Source organism: Arachis ipaensis, chromosome B03 (assembly GCF_000816755.2).
Source record: "Arachis ipaensis cultivar K30076 chromosome B03, Araip1.1, whole genome shotgun sequence".
NCBI classification, from domain to species: domain Eukaryota; kingdom Viridiplantae; phylum Streptophyta; class Magnoliopsida; order Fabales; family Fabaceae; genus Arachis; species Arachis ipaensis.
Genome location: NC_029787.2, coordinates 124,422,548 through 124,434,193, shown reverse-complemented (window position 1 = coordinate 124,434,193; position 11,646 = coordinate 124,422,548). Strand labels below are relative to the sequence as shown.

Genomic DNA, 11,646 nt, shown 5'->3' with positions numbered 1-11,646 from the left:
TATTTCTATTTTCTCTGAAATTTCTCTTCTTTTTCATTGTAAAATATTGATACATGTTTTTTTGTACTTTTCTATTTTGAAAAGTCAATCTTCTTAAATATTATTTCAAGATAAAAATAATTTTAAATTTCTGTCTTTGTTTCAATTTTTCAAATATATTTTGTTCTTTATATTTTTGTGTCTCTTCTATTTTACAACAGATGTTAAACGCTACTTTTAAAACATATTATGTGTCAATACTTAACATTTTAATCATTTTTTAAGGATTAAATTATTGGTTCATCCAAAACAAAAACGAACAAACCCTTTGTAATGTTTCTTCATCCAAAATTTATATGAACTAGGGTGAATTCAATTCAATACACATCTTGGAGAAACTTTTCTGTGTTATCCAAAAAAAGAAACTTATACACTATTTTCTTAACATACAGGTAGTGGTTCCCAAATCCAATGCTAAAACTACTGCCATCTTTTCTTTCCCTTCTACTCATATCATCATTGTCCTTTTGCATCATCGCCACAAATTTATTATAGTCTATTCTTCCATTCTGATAGGGATAAAAAAAAAAAATAAATAAACATGACAAAGATATTGATAAGTGAATAAAATTTGATTACAAATTTTTTAATTATAAGGACTTGTTTGAAAGTTTTTATATTATTCTAATTAAAAATTGAGTAAAATTATAAAAACTTCAAGTGTAATTTAACCATATTAATCAATCTATTAGTATTATACTTTTTTTAAAATTATGATTCATGAAAATGTAGGTTCGGTTGAGGTAAGAAATAAGATGATTTAGAATTAGTACTTATAGCTTGTATTAGGTCATAAATTTCAGACTCATTGAGATTATGACCATATCTTTTCAGTCTAATTTTTAGTTCTTCAAAAAATAATGTGGCTGTTATGACGAGGATACTATGGATAAGAATGGATGTTCATTAACGAGCAATTCATCTTTCCTATACTGAGAGGAACAAGTTTTTATATTGAAGAACATTAATGAGGTTTGAAAAAACAAGTTTTGTATGCCTATAAAAGGATGTACGGGCAAAAGGAATATACACATAACAACAGAACAAAATACCATTCTCCCTTCCTTTTCATACAAATAAATCAATCCTCTTTTATGCTGCAATCAAATACTCTTCTCTTTATATTTCTACTACAATTCTTTCTCTTCTTTTATTTTATAAGTATTTTAAATTCTATTTTCTATTACTCTTTACATATAATATTAATAGCAATATTAATCATCTTTATTATATTGAGATTGTAACAATAAACAAATGCGATTCTCCCTCTCTTTATTTTTAATACTCCTTTCTATCTTTGTATATATATACACAATACAACATATAATTTTATTATATATATATAAATTATTATTGAGCTAATTATTTTAATACTAGAGTCTTCTATTTATACATCTCTATTATATATATCTTTTATTTCACAATACGTTATCAGCACGAGACTCTGATCAAATTTTTAAGAAGACTCAGGTAACAATTTTTCATTATGTCAAAGCTCTCTCATCTTGAATTCAATGCTCTTGATATATCTGGAAACAATTATTTATCATGGATACTAAATGCTGAAATCCATCTTGATTCAAGGATCTTGGAGATACCATTAAGGCTGAAAATAATGCATCCTAGAAGGATAAAGCTAAAGCCATGATTTTTCTCCGTCGTCATCTTGACGAAGGATTGAAAAATGAATATCTTACATTAAAAGATCCTGCAGATCTTTGGAAAGACCTTGAAGAAAGGTATAATCATCAAAAAACGGTGATACTTCCTCAGGCCCGATATGAATGGACGCATTTGCGTTTACAAGATTTTAAATCTATAAATGAATATAATTCTGCAATGTTTCGAATCACCTCACGAATGAAATTGTGTGGGGAAAAAATAACTGATCATGATATGTTGGAGAAAACTTTCTCAACCTTCCATGCCTCGAATGTGCTCCTGCAGCAGCAGTATCGAGAGAAAGGGTTTAAGAAATATTCTGAGTTAATTTCTTGCCTTCTTGTTGCCGAACGCAACAATGAGTTGTTATTAAAAAATCATGAAGCGCGCTCAGCTGGCGCCGCCCCATTTCCTGAAGTAAATGCGGCAAATCATTACCCCAGAAGAGGTAAATGGCAAGCTTTTAATAACAAGAAAAATTATGGAAGGAAAAAGAATTATGTTCAAAAGAGAGGATCTCACCAGAAGTGGGACAAAGAAAAGAATATCGGGCAGAATAAATCAACCGAGGAGAAGTGTTTTCGCTGTGGTGGAAAGGGCCATTGGTCACGTACCTGTCGTACCCCATGGCACCTAGTCGATCTTTACCAGGCATCTTTGAAAAAGAACGACAAAGGAAAGGAAACAAATTTTGTTTCAAATGATGCTGAGAACTCCACCACTCATTATGATGTATCTGATTTCTTTGAGGACCCTGAAGAAAATATTGGCCATTTGATCAATGATGGAATAGTTTAATATGTGAAATTGTGAAGTATCTATGTAAATAAATAATGTAAAAAATTTATTGTTAAAGTTTTATTTTCTATGTATTTAAGTTTCAAATGTGATGTACATAAATAATGAAATATTAATATTTATGAATTTTGAAATTATTAATTGTGTCAAATTTTAAAATAAAATTTCAGTATATGACATTATTTTATGTACAGTGTTTCTTAGAAAAATAATTCTGATCAAGTATTCAATTTAACTGTGCATACTACTCATTTAATTATTATTTATTTTTGAAGAGAATGGCAAGGATATGTAATGAAGATGTATGCCTTGCGGATAGTGCAAGTTCACACACTATTCTCAAAAGTGATATATATTTTACCCATCTTGTGCCAAAAGAGGAATATGTTAACACCATCATTGGCTCAGGCAATGTGATAGAAGGCTCCGGAAGAGCTATAATTTTGTTTCCTGGAGGAACAAAATTTATAATAAATAACGCATTGTTATCTACCAAGTCTCGAAGAAACTTGTTGAGCTTTAAAGATATTCGACGAAATGGATATCATATTGAGACTATGAATGAGGAAAATCATGAGTATTTATGTATCACAACTCATGATTCAAGATATGACTCTCCCTCTATAGTGAGGTATCTTGAGATACAAACTGGTGATGTGTTTAAAGCCCGGTTTGCGGATTGTGTTTGCGGATTGTCATTTTGATGAATCAAAATTTTCAACATTAGGGGGAGAGAATAAGTTTCCTAAAAAGGAACTTAATTGGAATGCATCATCATTGATGCATTTAGATCCTCGATCAGGGCAATGTGAACTGGAAGTTCAAAAGATTATACATTTGCAAAGAATAGCAAATGAATTGCCTGATGCATTTTCCGATACAAAGACGATAACCAAGTCGTATATACCAGCGGAAAATGTCCCAATTCGAATTGATGTCCCAGTAGGACAAGTAGCCACTGAAGCAAATTCACGCCAGAAGCGTGGCAGGGCGGAAAATGCCCCAATTCGAATTGATGTCCCAGTTGGACAAACTGCCACTGAAGCAAATACACGCCAGAAGCGTGGCAGACCTGTCGGTTCCAAAGATAAAAATCCTCGAAAGAGAAAAGAGGTAAATACGATTCCTGTTGAAAAAGACATAGTAAAGACATCTGCAGTTGTCCAAAATTATGATATAACGCCAGAAGATGTTCAGGTACCTGAAAATTGTGAAAATGACAAGATCTCGATAAATTATGTCTTTACAGGAGAGAAATGAGACCGAAATAAGACAATTGTCAATGAAATATTTGTATATAATGTGGCATTAAATATCATGCATGAAAGTAAGGATCTTGAGCCAAGATCAGTTGAAGAATGTCGACAAAGAAATGATTGGCCAAAATGGGAAGCAGCCATGAAGGCTGAATTAGACTCACTTGCAAAACGTGAAGTCTTTGGACCTGTAGTCCGTACACCAGAAGATGTAAAACCTATTGGATACAAATGGGTATTTGTGAGAAAACGAAATGAGAAAAATGAAGTTGTGCGCTACAAAGCCCAACTTGTGGCACAAGGAGGCAATAATCCTAAATGGACATCCAAGGAGGAGTGTTATGACGAGGATACTATGGATAAGAATGGATGTCCATTAATGAGCAATTCATCTTTCCTATACTGAGAGGAACAAGTTTTTATATTGAAGAACATTAATGAGGTTTGAAAAAGCAAGTTTTGTATGCCTATAAAAGGATGTACGGGCAAAAGGAATATACACATAACAACAGAACAAAATAACATTCTCCCTTCCTTTTCATACAAATAAATCAATCCTCTTTTATGCTGCAATCAAATACTCTTCTCCTTATATTTCTACTACAATTCTTTCTCTTCTTTTATTTTATAAGTATTTTAAATTCTATTTTCTATTACTCTTTACATATAATATTAATAGCAATATTAATCATCTTTATTATATTGAGATTGTAACAATAAACAAATGCGATTCTCCCTCTCTTTATTTTTAATACTCCTTTCTATCTTTGTATATATATACACATTACAACATATAATATTATTATATATATATAAATTATTATTGGGCTAATTATTTTAATACTAGAGTCTTCTATTTATACATCTCTATTATATATATATATCTTTTATTTCACAATAGTGGCTACTGTTATCTGTGTTTATATTTTTAAACATTTCTTTCAATTCAGTAATCTCATTTTTATTGGAATTCTCTGTAATTACCTGCATAGAAAAATATAGATAAATTTATTAAGGGTATAATTTGACAATCCAAACAGAAAATTTTTAGAATGAAGTCAACATATTTACATAAATATCTTTCTATTAACCTCTAATGCAAATCACTTTCCATAAAGATGAAAATAATAATACTCACTCTAAGAGCCATTTTTTTAAGCTTGTTTATTGCAGAAAACTGCTTCAGCCGAGTCAAAGCATCAAGAGGCTTGTCTGGAACTGCTCTATCAACCTAAATCCAGGAGTATCCCAATAAACCTTAATAAACCAGCATCTTCACAGGCAAGTGGTGGACGATCAGAATAGAGCAGAGCAGAGTATCAGTGCAGGGGCGGATCTAGATAAAATATTAGAGGATGACAAAAAATATTTACACAACAAAATAAGACTAATAAAAATTTAAAGGGGGGCTAAACTGAAATTTACATATAATTTACATGTAAAAAATTAAAATTAGGGGGTCATTGCCCCATTTTTCTTGTACATGGTTCCGCCCCTGTACCAGTGGACCCGTGGACAACGTAGAGGGATGACGATCACCAAACGACGGACAATGACGACGCCACGGACGACGATGCAGATAGACGACGACACGAAGTAACAGAGGAGAAACGCGGCTGCAAAGGAACTTCATATCAAAGAATAAGTTAGACTGCGTTTGTTTCTAAGAACAGAATAGGACATGACACTGAGAACAGGACAAGACAAGACATTGATGGACAGAGACACAAAAGTTTGTGTTCTTGTATTTTGTTTGGTGATAAACTAGAACAAATTATGAAAAATCAATTTATTCTCATTTTTTTCATTCAAAAATTTTGAGATGAAAAATATAACAATAAAAAATATAATTATAAAAAATTAACAAGAATAATGAAAGAAAAAATAAAAAATAAGTTGTGTCCCTTGTTAGTGTCTCCGTGTCCTTCCTGTCAGGATGGACACAAAATACACTAATTCAGTGTCTCTGGACACATTGTCTCTGTCCATATCTCCTCTGCCAAACACGATTTTATGTCTCTGTGTCCCTGTCTCAATGTTCTGTCTCTATAAACAAACACAACCTTAGGGCTGGCTAGGATTCTCTAACTTTGGGATAAAATGTCTAAAATTTTTTTAATATTTTAAAAAAATGAAGGTGTCCTTAATTAGCTATTCTACCTCAATCATAAGTAAATATTCGTTTTTTTTAAAAATATTCTATTATGTTAAACGTTTTTTTTTTTATTGTAGAACCTAAATTAATAAATATTAACATATAAGAATTTAATTAAAAAAATATAAAAACCTAATTAAAAATTTAATAAAATTATAAAAATCTATAAAATAATTAAAAAAAAAATCACGTAACATTAGACACTTTGACAGTTAAATTCAGACCTATACGTAGTGTGTTATGCAGCTTCAAAGGAACATTTCTTGACCACAAAAAAAAAATGGAATGCTTGAATCGGAAAAGGTTCTTGGGTAAAAAAAGAATATCAAAATCCTTAAAGGACCAAAATTTGTATGAGATTTCTATAAATTTTGGAATTCATTTAATATTAAGCCAATAATACAAAAATTTCACATTGCAAGTGACTTCTGAGTTCTGCATAGGGATAATGCTTAAGTAGGAAAAAGAAAATATTACTATCAACTGGAACCGACAGGTGGCACAGAAATTCTTTTTAAAATTGATTGCCTTTGCCGAAATGGTGGTTTCGCTCTCCACGCAAATAAATCTCCAAATATATAGTACTACTGTACTAACATAACTTAATTTATCCCTTACTTTTTTATTTTATTGAATTTTTCATTATATCTAATCTGAAATTGAAATTACATTACATAAATAAATTATAATTTAAATTACTACTGTTATAAAAATTTTACTATTATTAACAGAACAAAATTATTCTAAAATACCACTTAAAAAATTAAATTATTAATAATGTGAGGTGACTTACACAAGACTCATATATGAACTATTTTTATTTGTACGAGACTGATTATTCCTGTTCAGTCAACAAAATAATGTCATTCTTTAAGACAATTGAATTGTGAGTTTAAAAAAGAACCCATCCCAATCTCTAATTCTAATATAAAGAGAGAAAATCAAGCACTTTACATGAGTATTATAGCCATATGGTGTCATAATTAGGAATGGCAAAATTCTCTGAGACGCGTGAATTTCTGCGGAAACTGTTGTGAATGGGGATCTAATTGTGGAGATTTTTTTTAAGGAGATAGAAACGGGGGACACAATTCTCCCGAGACAGGTGTGGAGACCCGAGCGGGGATCTCCGTCCCATCTTCATTAATCCCCGAAATTCATAAATTTATTGAATTTCCTTTAATAGTTAAATTATATTATAATCCTCATTTGCATAACTCTTCTTCAATTCATAGATCCCTAACGCTGTCCATACTCTATCCAACCTCTCTGCAGCCACTCTCTCGCCACTCTCTGTTCTCGCTGCATTGTCACACCTCACCGTGCCATCATCCTCACTACGTCGTGCTCTCTATTTACGGTGTTCCTTACCGTAACTCTACCGTGGTGTCCATTCTCCTCTCTATTCTCGCGTCTCCCACCTCGTCTATTGCTTTGTTCTCTGGCTTGCCATTGCGTCCCCCACTGCGTCATTTCGAAAAAAGTCACTATCTTGTCATTTAAACTTTTTATATAAAATTTTACTGTTTTGTATAGAATGGATACTTGCAACTCTATTCATATAGAAATTAATAATTAGTTAGAATTATCAATAGATGGGAAATAGAGTCCCCACAAAAAATTGAGCTCTGTAAAAAAATAGGAATAGGGAGCAATATTCCCCCACAGCGGAGAACAAAAGTAAAAACAAAAAACAAATATGGAGACGAAAAAAAAGAGTAAGAAGACATCCCCCACTCCAGCTCTGTCGCATTGACATCCCTAATTATAACCACTATTTTACAACGATTCAGCTGTTTTTGATAAGGACGTCATTTTACTGAGTAGGAAATAATCAGTCCCATACAAATAGGTATAATCCATGTCAAACTTGCACATACCATCTCATACTACTAATGTTACAACTCAGTCATTTTCGTCAATCATTACTAGAGATATTCACAAAAAGACTTATATGTCTGATGGAAGAGAAAGATAGGACCAATTAGTCATTTTTTATGGTTAGGAAGTATCAAGGGGCTTGTCAATTTGTAAAAAGATAAGGCCTAAAGAGAGTTTTATTATAACTCAAAAATATTCAATATTTCATATTTGAAATCTGAGAAAAATTCATCCACTTAACTTTTTTATTTAAAATAAAATTTAATTTTAATATACTAATAAAACAAAAGTTTAACACAATTATTTAGTTAGATTTACATATTTAAATTTTTTTTAAATAATAAATATTAAAATTAATATTTTTATTTTTATTTTTAATTAAAAGATTAAAAAAATATATTAATTTAATATCTTTATTTATATTTTAGTTATCAAATATAATTTTATATTTTTGTATTCTTATCTCAATCTCCTGTCACTATAATAAACGCAATAATGTAACGAAGAAAACAATCAATTTAGTCAAATTTTCACTTATATAGTGATGGAACTTTCAAGACAGTTATAGGCTACATCATCACAAAAGGGACTATTTAAGTTGCTTATTATTCATCTCCATTTTCTTTCCATTTACATACTACTTTTCTTATCACTATCCTGGAACTAAATTATCTATTATTTTCCATATAAAAAACCATCAATTTTGAAAGTGTTTCAATTTTTTTTTCCGGTAAAAAAAAATCCAATTATTTTTTCGAAATTCCAGTCCTGTCCTCAACAACAACAAGTAGTAACTGGTTACTGGCGAACGGACGGAAAAGCGGGCACCCATCATCTTCGCGCTAAAAAAAAGCGAACATTTCATGTTTTTCTCCTGGGAAATTACAATTTCGCCCTTCTATTCCCTTTCTTTTTCTTGCAGGTGAAGAAAATTCAAAACTCCGAACCAAAAAACGATAAACAAATTCAAAAGCACAACAATAAAAAACATACGCGCACTCACGCGCCGCCACAGGCGATCCTCGAAAGCTCAAGATGATGATGGAACCGCCGAAGCCAGGAACGAACCAAGCATCTCAGATTCCGCACGGAGCGGGATCGGGGCGCACCTTTCCGTCGTCCGGTAGCGCGAAAAAGTCTGTGCATTGGAGCCCCGAATTGGTAACGGAATCCACCTTCGTGTCTTCACCTCAGGAATCGCGCTTCAATCCACGCGCCTATTTCTCTCCCTCTTTCTCTTCTCCTCCTTCGTCGACTTCTTCGCAATCCGCGACCACAGTAACCTTCTTTGGTTGGTATTCTCCTTCTCTTCTATTCTTTGTAATTTGAATATTCTTATTTGATGTATATGCAGTTTGCATGCATGCGTCTGGAGTGTGTGATTGTTATGGAATTTTGTTTGGTATATCAGAGACGGTGGTGACCGTTAGGAACGTGCTTGGAAGATGGGGAAAGAAGGTGGGGGAAGCAACTCGGAGAGCTGAGAGTCTCGCCGGAAACACGTGGCAGCACTGTAAGTTTTCTCGTTTTATTTATTTAATATATCTTCATTTTTTATTAATTTGTTGTTCGGTTTCTAAAAGAAGGTGCAGGTGGAAGTGGAATGATGCTGATTTTGGCATTTGATTCAACTATCATGGAATTTAGTTATTTTGCAACGCGATGCCTATTTTTATTATTATTATTTCTATGTTGCTGGCTGACATGTCCCTTTGTGTTAACATAAGGGTCCCTTTATGTCGCACATTTATGATTTATGTGGGGATAAAATTTTTTGCTGGTAATGGTGTGATTTGTTCTTTATTTGTATATATTTGCTCCATGGAATTGGTGGTTCTATGATATTTCCGGTTATTTTTCTGTCAATAGGGTGTTTCAGTGATGATTTCAGTAATATTCTTTATTAATATGCTTAAAAAATATAAATATAAGAATTTGCAGATGCGATGCTTGATTTTTATTCTGTTTTCTGTTGTTCTCTGTTCTATAACCTGTTCAACATTGTGCCAACCAGTGGCTGTATTGACCATTGACCAGTATCATTTTTCTCTGTTATGTTTTAATAATTATCAATGTACTTTATTGATCTTATGATTCTTGTCTTTTTTCCCCTGCCATCATCCTTGATGATATTCCTTGTTATGTACCTGATCTGTCATTGTTTTGTTTAATTGTGTTTAAGTGAAAACAAGCCCCAGTTTTGCTGAAGCTGCTATGGGAAGAATTGCTCAGGGAACAAAGGTCCTGGCAGAAGGTGGATATGAGAAGATTTTTCTGCATACATTTGAGACAGTTCCTGAGGAACGGCTTCTGAATTCTTTTGCATGTTATCTATCAACATCAGCTGGTCCAATAATGGGGGTTTTGTATATCTCTACTGTAAAGATTGCATATGCTAGTGATAATCCTATTTCCTATCAATCTGATGATAACCGAACCGAATGGAGCTATTATAAGGTACATATTGAGTACCATAACTTAACAAAGCATTGGCATGATATGATGTACGATTTTCCCCAAAAGCTTTTTTCCTTTGTTTGCATACCTGACTAGATTATGTTATGAACTTATTTTTTTATTTTTATGATGAGTCCTTAAGGTTTACCATTATTCTATTGGTATGAATGAAATTTGAATATCATGAAGTAGGTGTCTATTTGACACCAACAAAATCTGATTGAGGGTGAAAAGAAGGGTTTTTGTGTTAGATAAAAGGTACACCAAAATCCAATAGTAGCAATGTAAATGTTGGCAGTCCAGTTTCCACTCTCGGGGGTAGCCTATATGGTGCATCTTGTAAATGGATTGCAATGTAATACCCCTCTCCATATAATTTAGGAGTGGGCATTTTTTTGTAAATAGATCTAGGATTTGTTGAATACTTGCAGATGAGTACTAATCTTAAAGATTAATTAGTTAAGTAATTGCTGATATAGCTGGTGTAATATTGATAACCTCCATGTCGTAAAAGCAGCAGAGTAAACCATTGGTGCCACCAATTCCCGGGAAAAAAACTTTCCCAAAGAAGCATATTTCTCTTTTTTTTTTTTGTCTGAGATGTAGAACATTTTTATTGGACGTGTTATTTGTGTAACTTGATATCATTACTACAATGTGTGTAGGTAGCTATTCCACTATACGAGCTAAAAGCAGTGAATCCTTCGTCAAACACAGCCAATCCTGCTGAGAAGTACATCCAGGTGATATCTGTGGACAACCATGAATTTTGGTTTATGGGGTTCTTGAACTATGAAGGTGCTGTGGAATGCCTACAAGAAGCTTTTCTATCTGCCAAATCCTTACGATTTGAAGCATAGTCTCCAGGTTATATAAATCAGAGAATTTAGATCTTCAAATATATGTCATGCCTTGTTCAGGTAGGTGTTTGTAGATTTTGTTATTATATTCTTGGAACCGTTAATAAATTATCTCGCTCCTTGCACATTTTTGGCATTTTTGTGTATTTGAATTTTCCATAGACTCCATATAATTTGGACGATCCACTAGAATAGGCTAGAAAGGTATGTATCCACTTCTAATCTTGTATTTTCTATTTTATTATAACTATAAGGGAAATATAATTATTAATGTTCGGTTTTTTTACTAGGTAATGAGAATTTTTACCAAAACTGCCTTTGGTTGACCTGGAAAAGCATGCTAGTGTATGTATAATCATTCAGCAATAGCATTATAACAAGCAAGGATTAGATATTTGATGGTTTCATAGCTTGTTGCTTTATAACAAGTCTATTAAGAAAATCACGACTTTATTTTAGTAAATATTGCATGTAAATTGAACATTATAATGGCTCGAAAATCTTATTTGAATATGAACCGTTAATAAGCTAATTGGTA

The 11,646-nt window shown here is 32.3% G+C and overlaps 1 protein-coding gene across 1 annotated transcript; it reads left to right on the top strand.

Annotated features, from left to right (window-relative positions):
• Window positions 8,510–11,232, top strand: LOC107633796 (GLABRA2 expression modulator-like). The gene is made up of 4 exons (XM_021119623.1): window positions 8,510–9,082; window positions 9,203–9,304; window positions 9,974–10,248; window positions 10,914–11,232. The coding sequence occupies exons 1-4, from the start codon at window positions 8,827–8,829 to the stop codon at window positions 11,106–11,108; spliced, it is 828 nt and encodes a 275-aa protein (XP_020975282.1). The 5' UTR covers window positions 8,510–8,826; the 3' UTR covers window positions 11,109–11,232.

What these genes read in the sequence shown, in the direction of transcription:
- LOC107633796 (XM_021119623.1), top strand. Translation starts at nt 8,827, where the DNA reads ATGATGATGGAACCGCCGAAGCCAGGAACGAACCAAGCATCTCAGATT. An exon ending in CGGAAACACGTGGCAGCACT is followed by an intron (nt 9,305 to 9,973) that starts GTAAGTTTTCTC and finishes ATTGTGTTTAAG; the next exon opens with TGAAAACAAGCCCCAGTTTT. An exon ending in CCGAATGGAGCTATTATAAG is followed by an intron (nt 10,249 to 10,913) that starts GTACATATTGAG and finishes CAATGTGTGTAG; the next exon opens with GTAGCTATTCCACTATACGA.